Source organism: Acanthochromis polyacanthus, chromosome 22, assembly GCF_021347895.1.
Source record: "Acanthochromis polyacanthus isolate Apoly-LR-REF ecotype Palm Island chromosome 22, KAUST_Apoly_ChrSc, whole genome shotgun sequence".
Taxonomy (NCBI): Eukaryota; Metazoa; Chordata; class Actinopteri; family Pomacentridae; genus Acanthochromis; species Acanthochromis polyacanthus.
In genome coordinates, this window is record NC_067134.1 from 8,392,264 (window position 1) to 8,418,475 (window position 26,212).

The window sequence follows — 26,212 nt, forward strand, 5'->3', positions numbered from 1 at the left end:
ATGCCAACCTGTGCTCACGTAACGAAATGGTTTACTGTAAATCATTTATGTGACGATGACAAAATGTGAGAAGATGGAGTTACTGATCAAACTGATACAGTGCCTTGTGAAAGTATTCGGTCCCCTTGAACTTTTCAACCTTTCGCCACATTTCAGGCTTCAAACATAAAGATATAAAGTTTTAATTTTTTGTCAAGAATCAACAACAATTGGGACACAATCGTGAAGTGGAATGAAATTTATTGGATATTTTATACATTTTTAACAAATAAAAACCTGAAAAGTGGGGCGTGCAATATTATTCGGCCCCCTTGCATTAATACTTTGTAGCGCCACCTTTTGCTGCAATTACAGCTGCAAGTCGCTTGGGGTATGTCTCTATCAGTTTTGCACATCCAGAGACTGAAATTCTTGCCCATTCTTCCTTGCAAAACAGCTCGAGCTCAGTGAGGTTGGATGGAGAGCGTTTGTGAACAGCAGTCTTCAGCTCTGCCCACAGATTCTCGATTGGATTCAGGTCTGGACTTTGACTTGGCCATTCTAACACCTGGATACGTTTATTTGTGAACCATTCCATTGTAGATTTGGCTTTATGTTTTGGATCATTGTCCTGTTGGAAGATAAATCTCCGTCCCAGTCTCAGGTCTTTTGCAGACTCCAACAGGTTTTCTTCCAGAATGCTCCTGTATTTGGCTCCATTCATCTTCCCATCAATTTTAACCATCTTCCCTGTCCCTGCTGAAGAAAAGCAGGCCCAAACCATGAGGCTGCCACCACCATGTTTGACAGTGGGGATGGTGTGTTCAGGGTGATGAACTGTGTTGCTTTTACGCCAAACATATTGTTTTGCATTGTGGCCAAAAAGTTTGATTTTGGTTTCATCTGACCAGAGCACCTTCTTCCACATGTTTGGTGTGTCTCCCAGGTGGCTTGTGGCAAACTTCAAACCAGACTTTTTATGGATATCTTTGAGAAATGGCTTTCTTCTTGCCACTCTTCCATAAAGGCCAGATTTGTGCAGTGTACGACTGATTGTTGTCCTATGGACAGACTCTCCCACCTCAGCTGTAGATCTCTGCAGTTCATCCAGAGTGATCATGGGCCTCTTGGCTGCATCTCTGATCAGTCTTCTCCTTGTTGGAGGTGAAAGTTTAGAGGGACGGCCGGGTCTTGGTAGATTTGCAGTGGTCTGATTTTTTAATAATCGTCATCCTCTGTTCTTAATGTCTTTGCAAATCACTTTGAATCGCCTCGTTGTTGAAATGTGCAATATAAATAAATTTGCCTTGCCTTGCCTCACCTTGATACTCCTTCCATTTCAATATGATTGCTTGCACAGTGCTCCTTGAGATGTTTAAAGCTTCGGAAATCTTTTTGTATCAAAATCCGGCTTTAAACTTCTCCACAACGGTATCTGGGACCTGCCTGGTGTGTTCCTTGGTCTTCATGATGCTCTCTGCACTTTAAACAGAACCCTGAGACTACCACAGAGCAGGTGCATTTATACGGAGACTTGATTACACACAGGTGGATTCTATTTATCATCATCAGTCATTTAGGACAACATTGGATCATTCAGAGATCCTCACTGAACTTCTGGAGTGAGTTTGCTGCACTGAAAGTAAAGGGGCCGAATAATATTGCACACCCCACTTTTCAGTTTTTTATTTGTTAAAAAATATAAAATATCCAATAAATTTCGTTCCACTTCATGATTATGTCCCACTTGTTGTTGATTCTTGACAAAAAATTAAAATTTTATATCTTTATGTTTGAAGCATGAAATGTGGCGAAAGGTTGAAAAGTTCAAGGGGGCCGAATACTTTCACAAGGCACTGTACGTCTATATCCAGACAAAACAATAGTCTTTTCTCTTCTCAGGAAGGCACCATGCCTCCTTCGCAGCATTTCTCTTCTTTGTAAAGAGGGAATCGTGCTGTGCGGAGCCGCACCAGTTGTTTTGTTTCCTCCACTGTCCCTGTAAAAGCAGACAATCAGCAGGCAACAATGTAGGGGCTACATTCTGCTTCAAATAATTTGAAGTCATCCCACATGTTTTTCAATCCTATTATCTGGCATTTCAAATCCAACAAATGAATAAATGAATTCTGTCAGTTGTGTTCAAATTTTAAGGTGTCAGGGGGTGCACAATTAAATCAAAAGTCAGCAGAGAAGAAGATTTGTTTCTTTTATCTTTTTACACCACTCTTTTTGTGATGTTCTGTCAGTGTGAAAAAGGCGTGGGAGAAATAATGGACGCATGTGGAACTCACATCAATATGTTGTTTCCTCCTCCATTTCGACGTTGCACTTCCTGAAAAAATTGTCCAGAGTGAGCATCGATGCAGACTCGCTATTTAAGGGCTGAACAGTCCACTCTCCCTCCGCACTACGTGGTTTGGGACGGCCCTTAATATGGAGGACCCTCCGCGGGAACGCGCAAACAGAGGGGTAGTGTGTAGGGGGCGGTTTGGGACTGAGCCCTACTGTGATTTCACTCCGTGTTCCTGCCACGCCTGCAGGATGACCTTCATACTTGTGGCAGTGGTTGGACAATCATCCAATCAGAACGCAGAGCCACATGACACCCAACCAGCTGTGGGTGCTGGGTCGCACACATCACCCAATTCCTGCAGCACAAAACACAGAGCTACATGCAAATACAATGTGATTTGAACCAAAACATTGATTCTTGTGTTTTAACAATATTAGAGGGCAAGAAAAGTGAACAGAGAGTCAGAAGTCCCTCACTGGAAGACAATTTCTGACAAGAAAAACCTCCAGGAAGAAGTCAAAGGATGCTTTTCCTCACATTAAGAGTCTTCCTTACTGGAGCCGCTGAGAACTTGGACATTGCTGCGTAATTTCTACTGAGAAACTGTTCCAAACTAGCCTAGCCACGCTAGACAACCTACGGCAACGATTTTAATTCTCTGCCAGGGTGGGTCTAGTTACCCTCCATAAGGCTTGAGGTTGGATGCTCCTAAAACTGGCCGGACGAATCACCATGAAGTGTAGAGTCAGAAGGCGGGCGTAACTAAGTGACGACAGAGGCGCGACGATTCTGACAGAAACAACCAGAAACAACTAGCCTAGCCGTGCAAGACAACCCACGGCAACAAATTTAATTCTCTGCCAGGGTCGACAACAAAAACGACAACAGTCGTTGAGCTCCATTAGCACCAACTCTGAATAATCTTTCTGTTAACATGTCTGTAATATACTTGAGCTTCACCCATTGACTGTATAAATAAGGCTTCACCAAACTACCACATCCTCTGATTTCCGGCGCTCGAGGAGCCTATTCGTTGCACTGATTGGTTGTATACCTACCCAATTGCTGCAGAGTGATTTGAAAGACAACCTTTTAGCCCGCCTCCCTTCCAAACAAGAACATGAGTGTTGTTTTCAGAGCAGTTGTGGCCTGTGTTAGGACCATCTGAAAGATGTCACAACTGCAACAATGGAGCACTGATGTTGGAATCAGAGATTGAGGTTTTTCAACAGTGGAACTCCATTTCAAATCACTGACCATCTCCCAAAAAACTTGTTTTTTAAAATCATAAACTATGGATATTTCTAATGGTATCTGTGAAATATTAGCTCAGTATGTCAGATACTTTCTTAGAGGTTTTTCATTGGACTGTAGACCCAGTTTCACTTGTTTTTATTTTCTCACATTGAAATTTGAGGCTGTTTGAAGATGAATATCTCAAGAACAATTCTTGATAAAAGCCTGAAACCTTCACTTGTTTGTCTTGCTAACATCAGCAGATCAGATTGCTGTTAAATTCAGCAGTGGAAAAACATTTTTGGACATCCCATACATTTGAGAAATACTGCATTAAGAATCACTTTGAGGTCTTCAAGAGTCATTTATTTTAGAACAATCATAAAACTAAACACATCGTAAAAAAGACATTAAAAACTGAAAATTGACTGGTTCCATAAAATGAGAAATTTGGTACAATTTAGTTTTGTTAGTTTTTCTTGTAAACAACAAAACAAAAGAATATCATTTGTATTTGTGTCTGTCTGATGCAGCCACACCCTTAGAAACACACACAAAAAAGACTTTTCAACAAATAATTCATGATATTTAAGATTGTGTCAAATTTTCAGGGTGTCTGAAAACTTTTTCCCCTCACTGTATCTGTCAAAGCATGAAAATGTGCCGTTATAAAAATGCCACTATCTCCAGACACATACCGTATTTTCACGACTATAAGGCGCACATAAAAGTCTTAGATTTTCTTCAAATTGTGCGGCGCGCCCTATGGTGCAGTGCGTCCTGTGTGTGTTGTTGTTGTTGTAAGGCGGACGTAGACCAGGTGGTTTTTTCCACGCATCACCATCGCTGTTGATCTGTGACTCTATGCGTGCCCATCTCACAGCCGATGTGAAAAAACAAGTGAAGCAAATGAACTCTGAGCTTGCTGTCATTCCGGGAGGCCAGACAAAGGAACTCCAACCGCTGGACATCGGTGTGAACCGGCCGTTCAAAGTAAGGCTGCGAGCGGCGTGGGAGCGATGGAAGACCGATGGAGACCACAGTTTCACTAAGAGTGGAAGGCAGCGCCGGGCGAGTTACGCCACAATTTGCGAATGGATTGTAAATGCTTGGGCTAACGTGTCTGCTGGCACTGTTGTTCGAGCTTTCGCAAAAGCCGGCATCATTTCCGAGGCGCCGCACGGCACGGAAAGTGACTCTGACAGTGAAGAAAGTGAACCTGGCATGTTTGATGGAGGTTTAGCGCAGCTGTTCAATTCAGAAACAGAGGATGAGGACTTCCATGGGTTTGATTGATGACGATTACCGGTAAAAAAAAATGTGAATACCAAACTCAGTTTTGCTCCCGCTCTATTTTTAAATACGCTCACTTGTGTGCTTGTTTTATCTGTGTTTTACCATGCCCGCGCCTATTGATGATTAAAAAAATGTTAGTACTTTGTAATCAATACTTAAATAAAGCACAACCAAACTCAGTTTTGCTCCGGCTCTATTTTTAAATACGCACACTTGTATGCTTGTGTGTGTGTTGTTGTTGTTGTAAGGCCGACGTAGTAGAGGACACCATGAGAACGTTAAAGGGGGAAGTGTGGGCGTGGATTGTATATAAAACCCTCGCCATATAATCAGGTGCGCCTTATGTGTGTTTTAAATACAGTAATGGCACACATAACTGAGACTGCGCCTTTTGGTACAGTGCGCCTTTTGGTCGTGAAAATACGGTAGATGTGGTCATGGTTCCATTATGCCAATGTCATGGTAATGACTGGATGCAGCTAATTTACAAAGAAATGATTCTAAACTACATGTCAGCTTTCAAAGATTGGACTTTTCATGGAACACTTCATGTTTTTCATTTTCATGTTTTATATACTCACACATAATCTGAGATTATTTGATCTAGTTGTTCAATATTAGAGGTTCTTCATCATTGTCCTATGACAGACAGACAGAAATCTCCTAAATTAATTATGATTAGCTCTGCATCTAACGGGTTCCTGCAGCCGAGAAGGATCTGAGGAACAATTAAGCTGGTAATCGAGCAAATTCGCCCTGCTGCTCACTGCCTCCATCCAGACCCAGACGTCTATCCCTCTACCACTGATAATTCATTTAACTGAGTAACTTTCCTCTTCATGGATTTTGCAACGAAGCAACAAAGACACTAAACAAGAAATTAGACCTGAATTCTGTGAAGCGGATCTCAAGGACTAAGTTTGTGGAGGACTTCATGAACTTTTACTGAACCCTGCATGGAGAAATCTTCTTGGCAGGGGTTCAGTCTGTGTCCAGTGTGCATACGCTGGTGTCGTTGTAGGGTTCCTTGTTGGTTGGACGTTGGTCCAGACTGGTCAAAGCAGCACTGTTCACCACTGGCAGAGTGCGACAAGTCTGAGAGTTTAGTCCATCTGTTCCGTTCTGCTTGGAAAACAAACACACAAACACAGAGAACGTCAGTGTTTCCTGCAGCATTGAAGAACTGATGCTTTGCCTGAGAGAGAGAGCACCCCAAATGACATCTGAAGACACTTTTACCTGTTGGAATTTAACATTCAGTTGTCTGATTACGTCAGAATTCCTAATCTAACCTACATCCCCAGATTAACCTGGACCAGATTTCTGTGTCAAAACGAATACAGGTTAGACTGAACGATAGCTGATAATGTATTAACAGAATTCAACTGACCACAGTTGTTCAAAACAGTTTTGAAACAATTTTGCAGTAATATCCCAAATTATCCAATACATAATTGTGTGTACACTGTGACTGAGACCAGTCTTTACATACCTCACTGTGACACCAATTGAATGCTTTCTTTCTGGTGTGGATCTGCTGGTGTCGTTTCAGGGAACCCAAAATTGTAAAAGTCTTCTTACACTCGTCACATCTGTATGGTGTCTCCCCAGTGTGCACACGTTGGTGAATTTTGAGGTCTGCAATGTAGCTATAGTGTTTCCCACACTGGTCACAAATGTATGGTTTAACCCCAGTGTGGGTCACTTCATGAGCTTTTAATTGTGAGTACCGTACAAATGGTTCACCACAGTGATCACATATGTACACATCATGTCCAGTGTGGATGCGTTGGTGACATTTTAAGCTCTGTTGGTGCTTGAAAGTTTTTTCACAGGAGTCACAGTGGTACCGCTTGCTACCAGAATGGGGGCACTGATGGATCAACAACTGTTCATGCTGAGTAAAGGTTTTCACACACTGATCACAGTTGAATGGTTTCACTCCACTGTGAATGAGTTGATGACTTTTTAACCGACTCTTCTGAGTAAAAGCCTTTCCACACTGATCACAGCTGAATGGTTTAACTCCACTGTGCATGAGTTGATGTCTTTTTAAGTCACTTGTCCAAGTAAAAGTCTTTCCACACTGATCACAGTTGAATGGTTTCACTCCACTGTGAATGAGTTGATGACTTGTTAGATGACTCTTGTGAGTAAAAGCCTTTCCACACTGATCGCAGCTGAATAGTTTAACTCCACTGTGAATGAGTTGATGTCTTTTTAAGTGACTCGTCCGAGTAAAAGCTTTTCCACACTGATCACAGCTGAATGGTTTCACTCCACTGTGAATGAGTTGATGAGTTCTTAACGTACTCCTCTGAGTAAAAGCCTTTCCACACTGATCACAGCTGAATGCTTTAACTCCACTGTGAATGAGTTGATGATTTGTTAGATGACTCTTGTGAGTAAAAGCCTTTCCACACTGATCACAGCCGAACAATTTCACTCCATTGTGATTGAGTTGATGACTTTGTAACTGACTCTTCCGAGTAAAAGCCTTTCCACACTGATCACAGCTGAATGGTTTAACTCCACTGTGAATAAGTTGATGACTTTTTAAGTGACTCATGTGATTAAAAGCCTTTCCACATTGATCACAGCCGAACAATTTCACTCCATTGTGAATGAGTTGATGACGTGTTAGATTACTCTTGTGAGTAAAAGCCTTTCCACACTGATCACACCTGAATGGTTTGTCCACAGTGTGAATACATTTGTGACTTCTTAACTTTGTTGCTGTGATAAAAGTCTTGCCACATTGCTCACAAATGAGTGATTCATCTCTTTTTGCTGTTGTTGCTGAACCATCCTTATCCTCCTCAGAGCTCCGACATCTCACTCCATTGCTGTGTTTACATTTCTGTAACAAAAGACAAAGATAAAAACAGAGGCAGTGATGGAAGAGCAATCATGAAAACATTTAACCTAAAAGTCTCAATTCCATGTAGTTGGACACGAGGCTGAAACAAGATCAAGAATCTGCAGACATGCTAGCAGCTTTGTCATTAGAAACCTAGAAATGTGTCAACAGCACACTCACAATGTCAACAAAACGATTTTCACAGGACGATAGTTTTCAGCTTTCTGCACGGTAGTTTTAGAATATTGGGTAGTAAAATCTGTCAATCACCGTGAAAAGCAAAGCAGAGCTGGGACTGATGGGATTGTACCACCAGGATCTCTTGATCCCCAGACTTTCCATTAAGTTACATTACTGGAGAAATGTACAATATGAAAAGCATACAACATCAATGTCCAGATTTAGGTCTTAATGGCAGCAGGGTCAATTCAGACCACCAACACTTTCTAGTTTCTCCTCAGGGATCAGATGTTGATACCAGTCCAGAAAAGATCTGTAATTCTGCCACTGAATTCTGGATTTGACCAAAACGACCCGGGCAATTTGTTGTGCAGCAGTTACACAAGCGTTCACCATCAAACAACAAAAGCAACAAAACAGTAAAACAGTTAAAGGAATAGCAACGATTAAAGGAAATGTTCTAAAAATGTAAAAACAAAAAACAATTACAAGCAAAATCAAAGCCATTTAAAGAAAAATCAAACAAAACATAAGATAGACAGGGACATTGGCAGCAATCTTGGTCATTTAGTCAGACGTAGTCAAAGTTTTCAATAAACGGCCACCGATGTAATCAGGTAGAGGACTTTTCTTTGGTCTGCACTGTTTGAGACACCAGATTACATTGCCCACATCAAGGAAGGGATTCTGTGGAGAGGCTGACATGAGACAGTTTTTAGTCTCAGCATGTTTAGCCCTAAAATCATGGGAGTTAAACCTGACATAAAAACTGTTTAGACTTTGAGCCAGCTCTAAATCAGAATTATAGCCACTGAGCTGAACTCTTTCATTGACACATTAATTAGTCCCAGTGATCAGATTCATGCCGTCCCAGACTGAACTGAGGTTGTTCATTTTGAGCTGAGACTCAAGTTTGTCTTTGTATTGTCTTTTGTGGGTCCTGATCTCCTACTTTAGTTCCTTCTGTTGTTATACAAATTTAATGTATTTCCTTCTCTGAAGACTGTTTTCCTTCTGTAAAGTAGATATTTAAGCTTCTTAGAAAGCCATGGCTTAGTGTTTGGATATAGTTTAACAGTTTTTTTCAGGAATAACACTGGTTTCACAGTCTGTGACCCAGCTGCTCACAACATCAGTCGCTTCATCAATATCAGCTGAGGACTCCTTAAACACGTCCCAGTTGGTAACCTCCAGACATCCCTGCAGTGTGTGACAAACTTTCACTCTGATGTTCTGCACTTTGCCTTGCTTCAGTACAGTGGTAGACAGGGATAAGGAGGATGCAGTTGTGGTCAGAGGAACCCAGAGGAGGGAGGTCAGTCGTGCAGTTTCTCCAGGACAGTGTCAGATTTGCACCAGCGCTGTCCTTGTCCATTTGGAAGACCCACTTGAGCCCAAGTTTTCATTTGCTGGCTGATGTTGCTTCAATATTTCCACGTAATGTTCTATCCTCTTGATGCCATCTATTTTGTGAAGTGCACCAGTCCCTCCTGCAGCAAAAACACTCCCATAACATGGTGCTGCCACCTCCATGCTTCACAGTTGGGATGGTGTACTCAGGCCATCCTCAGCCTCCAGCATCTTCACAAGGTCGTAGGGGTGTGCGATACGGAAAAATATAGTTTCACGATATTTTTTCAACCAGTGTCATGATACATGATACTATCACGATATTTTTAACGAGGTTTTTATGGTTACCGTATTTTCACGACCAAAAGGCGCACTGTACCAAAAGGCGCAGTCTCAGTTATGTGTGCCATTACTGTATTTAAAACACACATAAGGCGCACCTGATTATATGGCGAGGGTTTTATATACAATCCACGCCCACACTTCCCCCTTTAACGTTCTCATGGTGTCCTCTACTACGTCGGCCTTACAACAACAACACACACACAAGCATACAAGTGTGCGTATTTAAAAATAGAGCCGGAGCAAAACTGAGTTTGGTTGTGCTTTATTTAAGTATTGATTACAAAGTACTAACATTTTTTTAATCATCAATAGGCGCGGGCATGGTAAAACACAGATAAAACAAGCACACAAGTGTGCGTATTTAAAAATAGAGCGGGAGCAAAACTGAGTTTGGTATTCACATTTTTTTTTTTACCGGTAATCGTCATCAATCAAACCCATGGAAGTCCTCATCCTCTGTTTCTGAATTGAACAGCTGCGCTAAACCTCCATCAAACATGCCAGGCTCACTTTCTTCACTGTCAGAGTCACTTTCCGTGCCGTGCGGCGCCTCGGAAATGATGCCGGCTTTTGCGAAAGCTCGAACAACAGTGCCAGCAGACACGTTAGCCCAAGCATTTACAATCCATTCGCAAATTGTGGCGTAACTCGCCCGGCGCTGCCTTCCACTTTTAGTGAAACTGTGGTCTCCATCGGTCATCCATCGCTCCCACGCCGCTCGCAGCCTTACTTTGAACGGCCGGTTCACACCGATGTCCAGCGGTTGGAGTTCCTTTGTCAGGCCTCCCGGAATGACAGCAAGCTCAGAGTTCATTTGCTTCACTTGTTTTTTCACATCGGCTGTGAGATGGGCACGCATAGAGTCACAGATCAACAGCGATGGTGATGCGTGGAAAAAACCACCTGGTCTACGTCCGCCTTACAACAACAACAACACACACAGGACGCACTGCACCATAGGGCGCGCCGCACAATTTGAAGAAAATCTAAGACTTTTATGTGCGCCTTATAGTCGTGAAAATACGGTATGTTTCAAGTTACTTAACAGGACAACCACCTACAGGGTAACAAAAACTAAACGAAAGACCATTTAGACTAGTTGCTCTGGTTTTATTCTGCAACGTCTTCCAGTAAACAAAGTAAAGTGCGCTATATTCAAGGCACAGTTTCTCAGTAAAACAATTCTTTCCAAGACAGTCTGGCTGCAGACCACCCTCCTCAGGCCCCTGGGTGCAGACCATGGGCGTAACGGACGCGGGGTACGCATGGGACATGTCCCCCGCACTTTCCACATCTGTCCCCCGCACTTTTTTCAGCTGTTACAACAGCTAAACCTGTTATTAGGATCCAGTAACGTGTTTTCCCAAGCCATCTTTGAATGTACCATGAGCGCATGCTAACGCAGGTGTTCCACAGGAGACGTGCTGCTGTGCTGAGCAGTGCTGAACGTGCGTCTGGCGTAATGTTTAGCAAACCAGCCAGAGACAGCAAGAAGCAAAAAACTTTACACAGTTCTTTCCAAACAAACCGTGTAAGTTGTGTGGCCTTGTTGGATGCAAACCATGTTAGACTTGTTAGCTAAATGATGACAAGGTAAAACGTGGCAATATATCAATATGTTAAGCTAGTTAACAATAATTCAAATGTGGTTGCCTCTGTTACATTACTGCTCTCCATGTATTTAAGTCTTTTGGTCCCAAAAGAGGAGAGTCAGAGAGGAGAAAAAAGAACAGGCTATCTATGGTATAAAAGTGGTTAAACTTACAATTATTTTTTTACTGCTTCACTTTCTAATTCTATCTCAGAATTTTGATTTTCAGATTTTTTTAATGATTATTTCCATAACAAAGAGCAGAGTCAGGCAGGAGATGGACCAGAGGCGGCGGCCAGCAGTAATGTTGACCATGCAGGGTGTGCAGAGGTGAAAAAAATATATAAGTGGCTGAGAAAAAATATGTATCTATGGGTTAAAGTGATTTTGAGGTTAAATTCTACTACAATTTTTACTCTTCCTTCTGCTATTTCAGAATTTTCCTTACCACATTTTTTATGTTTATTGTCATAACAGAAAGAGCAGAGTCAGGGAGGAGATGGATCAGAGGCCAGCAGCAGGGACAAGGATGTAGGGTCTTTACAGGTAAGGAGAGATTATAACTTCCTGAAAATAAGATCTCTATTGCAGGGAGAAACCAGGCAGTTATCAGGAAAAGGTTTTCACAGATATTTCAGAAACTCTCCTTCACACATTTTTTTTGTAATACGCAGAAGAAGAAGGCCATGTGTCAGGGGCAGGGCAGAGATCAGGCTGCAGCACGGACAGTCAGGGAGAGCCTGCAAATGGTGACAAAACAGGAGATGAATATTCCGTGACCACTCTTAAGCCATATCAGCCACATCCCAAGAGCATTGTGTGCCAAAAGTTGGTCAATAAAACTCTAAGATTTCAGAGACAGTGGTATGAGGATTTCCCCTGGCTTCATGTCATCCCAGGAGGTGTTGAAGGTGTGATATGCTTTTACTGTCACAAAGCCTTTTTAAATAAAACATCACAGCTTGCAAAAAACACGGAACAAACCTTCATCTCCACGGGTTTTAAAAACTGGAAGAAGGGCCGTGAAAGATTTGCATTACATGCTGGATCAGAATGTCACAAAATGGCCTTGACAACACAAATCTATGTGACTAATTCAGTGGATGTGCAACTGTCTAGTGTATGGGCGTCACAGCAAGAGGAGGCACCAACTTGTCTTTTAAAAATAATTTGTGCTGTTCAGTTCTTGGCAAGGCAGGGTCTAGCTCTGAGAGGGCATGATGACAGTGAAGGAAATTTTGCGCAACTATTGGAATATAAATCTGAGGATGACCCTGAACTGAAGAAATGGTTGAGTTCCCGAGCTGACTACACAAGTCCCAAAATTCAAAACGAAATCCTGACGTTACTGAGCCACTCAATAGTGCATGAAATTGTAGATAACATCAGGTCACTTCCGCAGCTGCAGTTTTCTGTAATTATGGATGGAACACAAGATGTGTCGGGCAAAGAGCAGGAGGCACTAGTTGTGAGATACGTTGATCATGATCTGATAGTTCATGAAGAATTTGTTGGCATGTATGAAGTGTCTAAGACCACAGGAGAAAACCTTGCAAAGGTTATTATGGATGTATTGGTCTGTCTGAATTTGTCAATCACTGGGTTGAGAGGGCAAGCCTATGATGGTGCAGCAAACATGGCAGGAATAGATTCAGGAGCACAAGCCATTATCAAGAAGCATCAACCTCTGGCTCTGTATGTGCATTGTGGGGCTCACTGTGTGAATCTGACCACACAACATGCCTGCTCAGCCTCATCTGTTGTCCGTGACTCTTTGCAGTGGGCTCATGATTTGGGAACTCTGTTTGGCCAGTCAATGAAAATGAAGTCCATTTTCCAGGATATTGTAAAAGCAGAGAGTGGGCCAGTCCAGTCTATCAGGCCTTTGTGTCCCACAAGATGGACTGTGCGTACAGGTGCCATCCATTCGCGACTGAACCAGTATCAGCCTGTATTGCTTGCTTTAGAGGAAATGACATCTGGTAAGTCAGATTCAGCCAGCAGAGCAAATGGCTTGCTTGAAAGATTGCAAAAGGGAAATGTAGTTCTTGGTCTCCTGCTTGCCTTGGAGGTTACAGAGGAATTAGAGTGCCTCGACAAGTTTCTTCAAAGTGATACACAGACAGTCGACGGTATGCTTGCTGCTGTCACTTGCATCAAAGAAAGCATAGCTAACAAAAGAACACATGAGAAATTCCAATGTATCTACAACAAAGCATCACACGTGTGAAAAACTAAGCCCGTCTCCAATTGAAATGCATCGGGTCCGAAACCCTCACAAACACCTGACTGGTAAGGCTGCTGCCCATGTACCTCCCTCCTCAGCTGACTACTTCAGAACTGAATTTTTAAGGTTCTGGACTCTGAGTATGCAGTTCACAGAACATTTTGAAAATGAAGGGGTACTTATGATCAGAAAACTTGAAAAAGTGCTCTTAACAGGAGTGATAGTTGATGATGTTTTGCTGCAGTACCCAGAAGTAAACAGACCGTCTCTTCAAGTGCAGTTAGCAATGTTCAAGTCTAAGTATGAGTATCAGTCAAGTAGTGAAGCTGCTACCATTCTGCGAGGAATGTTGCCAGTGTCATATCCACAAAGATAAATTGGACAAACTAGATAGGAGAGAAATTGCTCAGCAATTTATTTCTGCTAATGAGAGGCGCAGAATCACGTTTGGGTGCTTCACTTTGGTCAGATCAGTGTACTGCTACTTTTATGGACATGGTGTTGGAGACTTCTTTATTCCTATGACAGAGAATGATACATGCATATATTTCAGTCTTTTTTACTTAAATAGGTTTTGCCACCATGCAAACATTAACATCACAGTTATTTAACTGAAGAAGATCAACGACCAAGAGATTTTGTTTCTTTTTTGATAGTATTTATTTTATTTTTGTTATATTATTGTTTCTGTTCAGGTCCAAAAGAAAACTGAAACTGATAGTTTTATTTTGTTTTAGACTTACCGAAGAGATTATTGATTGCCTGAAGCAAAACCTTACAGGAATGTTTAATGATGTCTTTTATATTAAGAACATTTTTTGAAAAATATTTCTATATCTACATATATTTGACTATTGCATTGTTGTTGTCATAGGCAGTTACTGTATAGTTTATGCAGTTCTTCTTTATCTGCATTAATTTCTTAAATCTGTGCTGTCTCACTTGACAAAAATATTGATGTGTTAAGTGTTTCTATGTTTGTGCCATTGAATTAAATTTTGTGGCTTATTACATTGTTACTTCCATTTAATTTTGTTTATTAAGTAATAATTTCAGTATGCGCCAATGACGTCGGACCATCGGTCAAATCCGATTTGTGTACCAAAAGTCCGGTAAAACTTACTACATTACCGGTCTCATGTCCGGTGTAATTTTTTTCCTGTAACCCCGAAGTTCCACATAATGCGATCGCGCCGCGCTGCGCAACGGAACGAAGCGCCGCTGTCTTGCTCCGAAAGTCAAAGCACACCGCAAGCGCAGCGCAGCGGCGCGCCGTCCGGATGGGGAGGGCTGCTCCTCAGAGAGGCTCTCGTGTGAACAGCGATATCACGCGATAAAAACACATGATATAAACAGAAAATAAATAAACCACACCTCATTTCGCTTCTACAAGGTCGCTCTGCTTGACCCAGCCACATTGCTCTGTGATTTATACTTCTAGCATGGTTGAGTACGATTTATGTTTTGATCTCAAATGAGTGCTTTTCTTTATCCAATAGTTAATTTTGTATGGTTTATTCTATATAAAAATGGTAATTTCTCTTCCCCCATAGTTTCATACATACCTGCAAACATAATTAATAAAGTAGTAAATTTCTATAACAATTATTAAAATTAAATTATACATCAACTTTTGGTACATTTGTGCATAAAATATTCGGTCCAGTAAAAACTGTTTCGGTCCAGTAAAAAATTACTGTTTACTGGTCCACGGTCCAGTAATAAATTGTGCCCATTCGCGCAGACTAATTTGCTCACAGGAATGGAGTATCACTGATCATTTCATGTTCAGTGTTTGGCACCTCTGGCTACTGGTCCAGTAGATGTTCAAGGGACATTGTTAAATCAACTAGAGTTTGGCCACTAAAACTTTACATTTTTTTGTATATAGTTTAAAGAACTATCCCAGTTGGTCCCCTGGTATCTTTTTCGTTGTATCCAGGAAACCAAACACTTGGCCTTCTTATCAAGCTTCAGAACATCAGAAATGGCCTTTTCTTGTTCCAACACACTCTCGATCATGGCAAGTTTAGATCCCCATCGAGTTGGTGAGTCGGTTTTCACTTTGTGCTCGGGTAGGTTCATGTCGACTTGACGTCTGGTGAGCTGTGCGATCAATACGGGGGTCTTTGGCACTTTTTTCTAAGAAATGGAAATAGAAAAGATTTAGTCAAGATTATAATCTGTTTAATATCTGCCAACTATTTTGCACAGCAATGCAAAATAGACATTTTGGCCTATAGCTTGTTGATAGTCCAGTGGTTCTCAAAGTGGATGACTCTCTGGGTTACTTTATAAGGGTCAATATTGACACATAAGTATGTAACACTGACAGTAGAGTATACAAATGGAACCAAATGGACCCGTTAGGGTCAGAGTTAAGATGAGGCCTTGAAACTTTAAAGTTTAAGAATCACTGCATTAGTCCATTTTACACTTTCTATTTAATTATCACAACAAAATATTTCAAACAGGGATTAAATTGTATGATTTAGGACACAAAATGATTTAATTCAACTATTTGTATTTTTAATTGTACATTTCTTTCTTCTTTTGTAGATATGGATTTTTAAGTATTCTATTGAAAACAACACACACACACACATTATTATTATTATGTTGTGCAGCTTATTTTACTCACCGACGGCCAAGTGAAGTCTGTGGCCAAAGCACTGCAGACGAGTCCAGTTGTTCAGATCCAGAGCTTTTACCATGTTGGCTCCACTGTCTGTGGTCATGCAGGTCATGTTTTCCTCATTCAGTACCCAGCCACGAAGCAAGTCCCTTAAGCCATGTGCGATTATTTCCCTGTATGGTCGTCTGGGAAGTATATCATTTGGAGACATGCACTTTCCTACTTCCAATTCTGAATAAAATGAATGGTCAGACTTAGATACGGCTCTGACGTACAACTGGACCATAAATCAGTGGTCGTAGCGAAAAATTATGCGCTTTGAACCTGCCGTTGTACCTTCTCTCTGCATTCAGTGTACATTGTCGGAATGGCCGTTTTAGTAAAATATGTACGACGGGGCATCTTGTAGCGCGGATCGAGTATTTTAATCATACTTAAAAAAATCTTGTTTTCCACGCTCTTCATTGGACGCATGTCCTTAGCAAGATGGAACGCCACCCCATCTGTGATCTCTTTCCAGCATTTGCTGTTGTGTTCACAGGGCTTGCCTTTATCAAATGCATGAGTAATGGTTGTTTGTTGCGCTTGTCCAGGTTTTGAAGTTACTGCGGCTTTTGCACTCACACGTGGGGGACCTTGAGTCGACACACACACGGCAAACTCACTCGGGTGCTTAGCTTAAAGGTGGCTTCTCAAGCTCGATGCGTTTCCATCTGTCGCTTTCAAATGCTCTTTTCGGCAAATTTTGCAGATTATGTTTGTTTGGTCGTTATCTTTTACAGACAATCCGAAATAGTTCCATACCACGGACGTGCTGTTCGTTTTAGGAATGAGTTCTTCCGACCCCTCTTCAAACTCTGTACCGGACTCACCTTCCATGTTAGCGTGCGTTAATGTGCGTGCATACTGCTGTGTTTTAGTCGCTGCAAAGAAGAAAGGGGCTGGGACTTGGAGCATGTGAGAACACAACAGATTTTCAACAAGGCAACGCGTTGCGTCGCAGCACAACAGCGACGCGTTGTTAGCTTCTCGATCTTTTATTTTTGGCGAACGACACTGTCGTACCATACAAGTATAGAGCTGCAAATCTTAGAACGTGCATTCACTGTCTAATGCAGTGACTTTATGACGAGATATACGACAACTCTAAAAAGGCCTATCGTGGAGACTTTTCTATCGTCATGACGATAGGTCTCGCCTTTTCGTACACGTCTGCAAGATCGTTTGCTTTTGTTCTGGGGTTGATGAGCACATTTCCCTCCAAAACAATCCTAACCTTAACCAATCTCCATCTTGAGCAGTAGGATGGCTTGACATTCCCATGGTGTTGATCCGTGCATGTAATTATTTGGACAGATAAACGTCAAACCACAGCAATCTGGAAATTGCACCCAAGGATCAAACACACCTGTGGAGGCGCACAAATGTCTTCCTGATGTCTTGGCTGATTTCTTTAGATTTTCTAATGTCGTCACACAAGGAAGCAGTGTGTTTGAGGTGTGCCTGAAAATACATCTTAATCTGTCAAAAGCTTTCAAAGTCAGGACATCATCATCTTGAAGGCATAGCAGTCTTAGTGCATGCAAACTTCTGACTGTGAAGAAAGTAATAAAAATTCTCTTAAAAAGTGTCTCTTTCGTTATTCTGGCATTTAAAGATAATTTTGGTCATCTTAACCGACATAAAACAGGAGAAGCATTGCCAGATTTAATGTCAGATCATGTAAATTTAAAAAAGGGTTATGTGTCGTTTATACAGTGTAAGTAAACTTCTGGGTTCAACTGTCTGAATTTCTTGAGAAGGAAAAGGCTGGTAAACTCACAATGCTCAAAAGTATTATTCTCTACCAAAGAAAATGCTGCTCTTTACCTTCCTGAACAACTTGCTTGAAAAACAAGACTTTTCTTCCGTTACTTATCTTCATCACCATGTAAGACATTTTCAGAAAGTATGATCAGCAGCTAGTTCAGCCTCAAACAAAAAACAAGCAGCTTCCTAGCAGTCCACCATTATATCCTCAGTACAGCTGCTTCTGCAGAGCTACATCTCTCCAGCCAACGTCACCTGGCTTTGGTCGGCCCATCTAACCAACTGGAGCAACTTTAGACACTTTAAAGAACAAATGAATGAGAATAATGTTACAGTGGTATGTTTCTCACTTTGTGTGAAGAATCCATTTTTCCTCCGTTGTTGAGCTCAGACTAAATGTCTGCCAACATTCCTCTGCTCCTCCGTCAGACTCTCCTCCTCCTGCCAATCACCTGTCACATCAAACACATCTTCATTAGGATACCACTCTATACACAAGTGTCAGAGTGTCCCATATGTTCATCAGCCGACACAGAGGACACATTTCAACTCAATACTTCACTTTTAGCTCTTTTCACTTTCACCTAAAACTGATACAAATGAACTTAAACTGTTAAAAATAAGGAACACAGACAGAAAACAGACATGGAAAAAGAGAATAAAGAGAACATAAAGATGCTACTGCAGGTGATTCAAGACAGGACTGCTGGTAGAAAACTGTTGATGCTGTAAGTTAGTGAATGTATTTTACTGCTCAGTGTTCTGTTTAAAGGCAGCTCTCACTCTCTGTTCTTTGCACTCTCCCATAGCGTCAAGTGTCCTCCCACTTTCAATGACAGGTGATTCTCATTCATGATTTTTCTCACAGTTTCTGCAGTTTCCCCACTTGAAAAAGGATGTTTCATCTACCAGGGTTTGAGCAGGACTCCACTCATCAATCAGACAGTTGCTTTCTTTCTTTCTTTTCCCTCTTTTATTTTGCAGTGGTCACAAATTCATGAGATACAGAGGTGGAAACTTCCATAAGTCCATACGTTTAGTTGATAGATTAAGGAGAAAAACCTTTAAACAGAACACAAAAGGACAATGTTGGCATTACTGCATTCAGCAAATAGTAACAATCATTCCTCATGGACATTTTCACCACATTGGCAAATGCTGCTCCACTCAATTTATGTTTGTTAACCTCAACACCACATAAACTGAAGCGACAAATCATGGCATGAGCAACATTCAACCCAATACTATACCACACATGAATTTATCTGCATTTTAAAGACTTGATTTAGAATCACAGTTTGACAAATTACTCTGAGCATTTTTTTAGCAACATTTAACCATTTTATACTTTTTACTTCATGGTTTTAAAATTATTTAAAGTGCATAAAGTGCTTCTAAAGTGCAATCCTTTCCAGATCCAATAAATAAATAAAGGGCATCGTAAAAACCCACCATTACAAACAGGATGAATTCACTGGTCTTAGCTGGAACCCTCTAATTAGCACCAATTAGCCTGAAATCTTATTTTCAACAGAACAATTACAAAACACGCGGCAATTATTGGTAAACAGACAAAGTTGACTCCGTGGCTAATGCTAATGCTAACACACATCGGCAGCTTAAACAGTCTTTTAGAGTCTCCAGAATTCTGCTCTTACCGGCTGCAACCCGGATTTTGGAGAAGAAGGCAATCCTGCACAGTTTGCCGCAGATCTTGATGCTTTCCCAACAGAAACTCACGGACACTTTGTTTGAACTCGGTCACTCATTCTCAGTTCCTCCTCAGTGCTGCGTGTGTCCCCTTTTTTGCCGCCGGTGACAAACCTGCAGCCGCAGATTGGTTCCGCCCCAGCTGAGTGTAGGACCTGTGCGTAAATACTTCTCCTTTGAGTTTTCAGCTCCTTCCAGTTTGACTTGACACATAGACTGCTTTGCACTCTGTGTCACCTGTACCTTCAGAGCTCTGAATAAAAGAACAAAAGATTTATTGCAAAGAACAAAAAGGTTTTGCCTCCACAGCAGCTTGTTATGAAAATGATTGTATTTGATGATTGAATGTTCTTATTCATTGTAATACTGTGTGATGTGTGCTAAAAGAGGAACAAGGACACGAGCTATCATCAATATTATTTCATCTTACATGTCTAATTAAAAAAAACATGACATGATATAAATATGCACTACTGTTCAAAAGTTTGAGGTCACTGAGAAATGTCCTTTTTCTTGAAATCAGTTTTTCCTGCAGATAAATCAGATTGGATTGACAAATGAAATGAAGCAGTTTATTATTATTATTATTATAATTATTATTATTATAACCTTTATTTAACCAGGTTTGTCACATTGAGATCCAAGATCTCTTTTACAAGAGAGACCTGGCCAAGATTGGCAGCACATAAAGTTTCAACACGTTACAAATACAGTTAAAAATACAAATGACAAACAATTTACAATTGGATTTTTAAAAACTTGGTTAAAAGAGTTCAAAAGGATTAGCCAAACACTTCAGTTAAATTGGACATTTGCACTCCTGAAGCCTGGGTGTAATGGAGTTTATCATAGACTTAAAAACATTCAGAGATACCAAACTTTGGAGTTTGAGCTCTGATTTCAAAGTGTTCCATGTGTTACACTCGTAATAACAGACGCATCCGACTTTTGTGTAACAGGATGACTTTATTCTGTAATCACAGAAAATAACAGTTTTGTGCCAGTAGTGGCTTCTCTGCTTGACCAACGGCAGACAGCTTGGCTGAACTGACTTTCTTCTTTGCTTATTACTAAGCTGACTACACTTTAGTAATTCCACAGCAATGCACCCTGTGCATGATAGCATGTGCTAGTTCCGGTTGAAAAACTCCGGGTGCTACAGTTACTTCCGGTCCTGCTTACAGCGCTGTCAAAATGGAAGAAGCCAGCAGTACACTTTACTTTTCCAGATGCCTAGGCAACTTGCCTAAAATTTCTGTTGACGATGTTTGTCGTCTCGTTGATGATTTTTCATCAGCTCCTCAAAGCAAACGGGAAAAGGGATTCAAATTTTATATATCCCAGTACATATATAACTTTGAAGGTAAGTGGCATCACATCCTACATAACTAGCGCTAGCTTAACTGTAGGGCTTGCCAAACATGTACCTTATCATTTTATTTTCTAGTATTTATACATTACTATTTTTTGCTTAGTTAGCTACTAGAATCCACTTTACACTTTCGTCTTTGGTACTTAGCCCGTTGCACTTCAGTGTCTCATCTGCGGTACACTTTGAGATCTGCATAAGCAATTTGCTAAATGTCTGAAACTGCAAATGTGATTATACAAACACTATACGCCGATGGAAAGCTTAGATTCTCATGAATCCGCCGGTATAAACCACTTTCAGATGTGATTACCACAGCGGGTGAGAAAAACACATTTGTCCGACAAACAACGAATATCCATCCATCCGTTCTCTATACACGGCTTCAACGCACACAGCGCGACTCACATTTCCGGGTTCATTATTACACACAGATGAAAATATTCCAAAAAAACGGCCATAATCCAACCTTGGACATCCAGACGAAACAAGCCAGTAACATATTTTGTCCAAAACATGTCTTGAAGTCTGTATATAATCCACGAATCGGTTGTTTTCAAGGAAATGCACCTCGTGATGCGCATCCAATATTCCCTGTATTTCTTGTCATATTTTTATTTACAAATAGAATATTAGCGATTTTTTGTACTGAAAATGGCTGGAATTGACTGCAGCTTAAAGGGTTAGTCGAGTTCAGCAAGACATTTTATATTTGTAGTTTTGTTTGAACAAAATGACAAATGCTTGGATTTCCTCTATATTTGATTAGCTGTCAAAACGGAATAACAAATGATTGAAGAGTGCACGGATTGTTGTTATAGTTTATCAGATATTTGCTGTTTGATCAGTGACTATGCACTAATATTCCCGATCCTCAGCTCAGTGTGAAACATTTTTTTCGTCTAATTTTGGCAATCCACTGAGCCCGCAAATGCCGGTCTTTTGGAAAACGGTGAAGGCTTATAGAACTGTTATAAACACCAGAAGCCGAACATAATGGTACACTACAGTACCTCCCATATCTACCTTGAACACGCTGAAATCTGATTTTTTGTTTTGCCAAGAAAACAGTGTTTTTCTTTTTTGATTCCATGTTATCCATGCTGCAAAATAGCCTCCGGAAGGACCTGTAAGCCCTCCCAGTCAGAACCTGGAAGTTAGCATTTTGACGTGCACAGGGTCTATTTAAACAGTCTCTGTTACATTTCGCTTTCAAACAGAAATACATGGAAAACAATGAACTTGGCAAATACCAATAAATTCACAACTTCAGTCTTATTCTGATTATTTGTAGCACTGGACATGTTTCTTAAATATAGATGTCATTTGTACCAGATAATAAATCATTTATAAACAGAAAAGTTGCCTAACGTTTATCCATAAAGCTGTGGAGATGCTAACGAGTTAGCATTAAGCTAGCGCCAGCTTGGGACAACTTTGAACACTCATAAAGATTACCAAATCTACTTTAGACACATCAAACTTTAACCTGAACATGCAAAAACGTCTTATAATGTTCACTATATAATGCTTGTGCACTCAACTCACCTGTAATCACAGAAAATAACAGTTTTGTATCAGCAGTGGCTTCTCTGCTTGACCAACGGCAGACAGCTTGGCTGAACTGACTGAGCTTCTTCGCGTGTGCTCGCATGGTCAGTCTATTTACCCACTACTGCCATCTGCTGGCGAAACCCGTTATTACACCACAAATTACTTTGACACAAACAGGTGAATGTGGGCGAGTGATCAACAGTGATTTAAACAGCATAAACAATGTATTGGGGGGTGTCTTTTTAATAGTCTATAAGTCCTGGGTGCCACACATGTACTTGGAGCAGAAAATCTAAAAGCTTTCTTCCCCATTTCTGTTCTGACCTCAGGAACAGTAAAACGTAAAAAGTCCTGAGATCGGAGACTGTAGGACCTATTAGATGTAATTAAAAGGAGTGATAAATAAGATGGAGTCATCTGAAGAATGGCCTTGTAAATCAGCACAGACCAATGGCCAAGCCGGCACATAAATAATGAAGGCCAATTTACTTTACCGTATAAGACACAATGATGAGTTGAAACTCCACAGTTTGTAATAAACCTCAGAGCACCATGAGACACACAATCCAGCGTGTGGAGGCATTGATCGGAGGCATTCATATACAGCACATCACCATAATCAATAATCGGAAGAAAAGTTGACTCTGCCAGTTTCTGTTTCACTCTAAAGGAAAAGCAAGACTTATTTCTAAAATAAAATCCAAGTAAAAGCTTCAGTCTCATTACAGTGTGTTGAATATGTGCCTTAAAGGACAGGTTTAAATTCTGAGGTTCAGACCCTCCAGTATTACTGATCATAGAGGGAAACTAACATGTAGAAATATGAAGGTTGAGAGCCAACAGTGTTAGAAATGATGGAGAATTATCAGATTCATTTAAATATTAGGATTAAAACTATCACAAATAGGAATAAAATGACAAAAATAAGAGATAAAACTACCACAAAGATTTAAAAACATGAACGAAATATGCCTCATAACTGCAACAAATTTGAAAAATTTTATTTATTTTTCAAATTTTTATTTATTTACTTTAATTCAGAGCTCTGAAGGTACAGGTGACACAGAGTGCAAAGCAGTCTGTGTGTCAAGTCAAACTGGAAGGAGCTGAGAACTCAAAGGAGAAGTATTTACGCACAGGTCTTCCACTCAGCTGGGGCGGAACCAATCTGCGGCTGCAGGTTTGTCACCGGCGGCAAAAAAGGGGACACACGCAGCACTGAGGAGGAACTGAGACGAAGTGATCGCGTTCAAACAAAGTGTCCGTGAGTTTCTGTTGGGAAAGCATCAAGATCTGCGGCAAACTGTGCAGGATTGCCTTCTTCTCCAAAATCGGGTTGCAGCCGGTAAGAGCAGAATTCTGGAGACTCTAAAAGACTGTTTAAGCTGCCGATGTGTGTTAGCATTAGCATTAGCCACGGAGCCAACTTTGTCTGTTTACCAATAATTGCCGCGTGTTTTGTAATTGTTCAGTTGAAAATAAGATTTCAGGCTAATTGGTGCTAATTAGAGGGTTCCAGCTAAGACCAGTGAATTCATCCTGTTTGTAATGGTGGGTTTTTACGATGCCCTTTATTTATTTATTGGATCTGGAAAGGATTGCATTTTAAAAGCACTTTATGCACTTTAAATGATCTTAAAACCATGAAGTAAAAAGTATAAAATGTTGACATTTTTTTTGATAAAAATGCTCAGAGTAATTTGTTAAACTGTGATTCAAAATCAACTCTTTAAAATGCAGATAAATTCATGTGTGGTATAGTATTGGGTTGAATGTTGCTCATGCCATGATTTGTCGCTTCAGTTTATGTGGTGTTGAGGTTGACAAACATAAATTGAGTGGAGCAGCTTTTGCCAATGTGGTGAAAATGTCCATGAGGAATGGTTGTTACTATTTGCTGAATGCAGTAATGCCAACATTGTCCTTTTGTGTTCTGTTTAAAGGTTTTTCTCCTTAATCTATCAACTAAACGTATGGACTTATGGAAGTTTCCACCTCTGTATCTCATGAATTTGTGACCTGCAAAATAAAAGAGGGAAAAGAAAGAAAGAAAGCAACTGTCTGATTGATGAGTGGAGTCCTGCTCAAACTCTGGGTAGATGAAACATCCTTTTTCAAGTGGAGAAACTGTGAGAAAAATCATGAATGAGAATCACCTGTCATTGAAAGTGGGAGGACACTTGACACTATGGGAGAGTGCAAAGAACAGAGAGTGAGAGCTGCCTTTAAACAGAACACTGAGCAGTAAAATACATTCACTAACTTACAGCATGAACAGTTTTCTACCAGCAGTTCTGTCTTGAATCACCTGCAGTAGCATCTTTATGTTCTCTTTATTCTCTTTTTCCATGTCTGTTTTCTGTCTGTGTTCCTTATTTTTAACAGTTTAAGTTCATTTGTATCAGTTTTAGGTGAAAGTGAAAAGAGCTAAAAGTGAAGTATTGAGTTGAAATGTGTCCTCTGTGTCGGCTGATGAACATATGGGACACTCTGACACTTGTGTATTGGTGGCTTGCAAATGACGTCACATCCGCCTCATTACCTGTGCACATCATGAAGTGGTGGTCAGTGGAGCTGATTGTTGACTGCAGCGAGCGTGGCTAACGTTCACTCATCGGTCAAAAATGCCTTTTGTGTGTGTTGTTTTAGGTTGTTCTAATCGATCAAATCGCGAAATTGATAAAGGATACTTCAGGGTTCCCCATGAAAAGATTAAAAAAGGGTCTCGCACTAAGGATTTTACGAAAAGACGCAGAGAAAAATGGCTCGCTAACATTTCCTTAAGTTCGAAGGGGGCGGAGTCAAAGAATGCCAGAGTCTGTGGCGATCACTTCGTTAAAGGTTAGTGAATTATTATGATATACATGCTGAGAGCCTTTCTGTGTTGGTTTTAAGACCCATTCTTTAAAGATTGGTAACACTAACTACCCACTTAACAAGCTAACGTTCGCTGTTTTTAGCTTGTTTACTCTCGTCCAAAATGACGGTTTCTGTTGATAGGCAAACGAAGCAGTCAGAGTAGTACGATTTTAACCCGTGTAATATTCTCACATTGTTCAACAGGGCGTCCTTGCAATCTATATGATGAGGAGGACATAGACTGGACACAAATTAAAGCAGGAACTGAGATGTGGCTAGCATATATACACTGTCACTAGAAAAACTCACATTGAAGTATTATTTACCCTGCCATGCAGTCGCAGTGTGCGGTTATTATTTCTCCATCTTCTTTTATCAACAACCAGGTATGATTTGGTGTTTTTGATAAACATTGCGAATGTTTCACCTGAAAAGAACAGCAGAAACACGGTTTAGTATCCACCGAGCTAACACACCCAGCAAGTACAAGTTTACATAAATCGTTACTTACACGGCTTTTTATGATGCAGGATTTGTCTTTCAGGATCTTAACTCAGACTTCTTTAACACATCCACAGACAAAGAAATTGAATGAATCCATGCTTTTCCAAGCCTTCATTTGTTTAGCAGTGCAAAAGCTTGTTTGTAGCACCAGATAGTTTGAGATATCAGGGAACTGAACTGGCGGATATTTTTCCAACTCGTAGGTCAAATCCTTCGTGGATAACGCATACAGATCTATGCCATCACAAAATTTGAGTTTTTCGATGTATCGAGTTTGAGAATTAGAATCTAAAGCACGAAAATACTCCGAAAAAGAGTCGCGTTTTCCTTGCTCTGCGGCAGCCATTTAGGTTGGCCTGACCACCACTTCGTTAACCGGAAGTTAATGCCACCGCTAAAGTCACGCGTTTGC

The 26,212-nt window shown here is 40.7% G+C and overlaps 2 protein-coding genes across 40 annotated transcripts in view; one reads left to right on the plus strand and one right to left on the minus strand.

The window, feature by feature from the left end:
* Positions 1-3,650: 3,650 nt before the first annotated feature.
* LOC127531769 (zinc finger protein OZF-like) overlaps positions 3,651-26,212 on the minus strand; it is a 180,895-nt gene continuing 158,333 nt past the window's right edge. For 11 of the 28 annotated variants that reach the window (XM_051941741.1, XM_051941748.1, XM_051941749.1 and 8 more), the window contains 2 exons: positions 6,300-7,667; positions 3,651-5,932 (listed from right to left, as the gene is read on the minus strand). In XM_051941741.1, the coding sequence (XP_051797701.1) occupies positions 5,789-5,932; positions 6,300-7,667 (1,512 nt within the window). In that variant the 3' untranslated portion in view covers positions 3,651-5,788. The other 17 variants (XM_051941759.1, XM_051941758.1, XM_051941762.1 and 14 more) reach the window with 12 other exon arrangements.
* The window catches only part of LOC127531760 (zinc finger protein OZF-like), a 188,509-nt gene continuing 185,784 nt past the window's right edge, over positions 23,488-26,212 (plus strand). For 2 of the 12 annotated variants that reach the window (XR_007938849.1, XM_051941715.1), the window contains exon 1: positions 23,488-23,782. The gene's annotated coding sequence lies outside the window, so the exon portion shown is untranslated. Of the gene's footprint in view, positions 23,783-23,849; positions 23,989-24,532; positions 24,650-26,212 lie in introns of those variants that run through there. The other 10 variants (XR_007938846.1, XM_051941716.1, XR_007938847.1 and 7 more) reach the window with 9 other exon arrangements.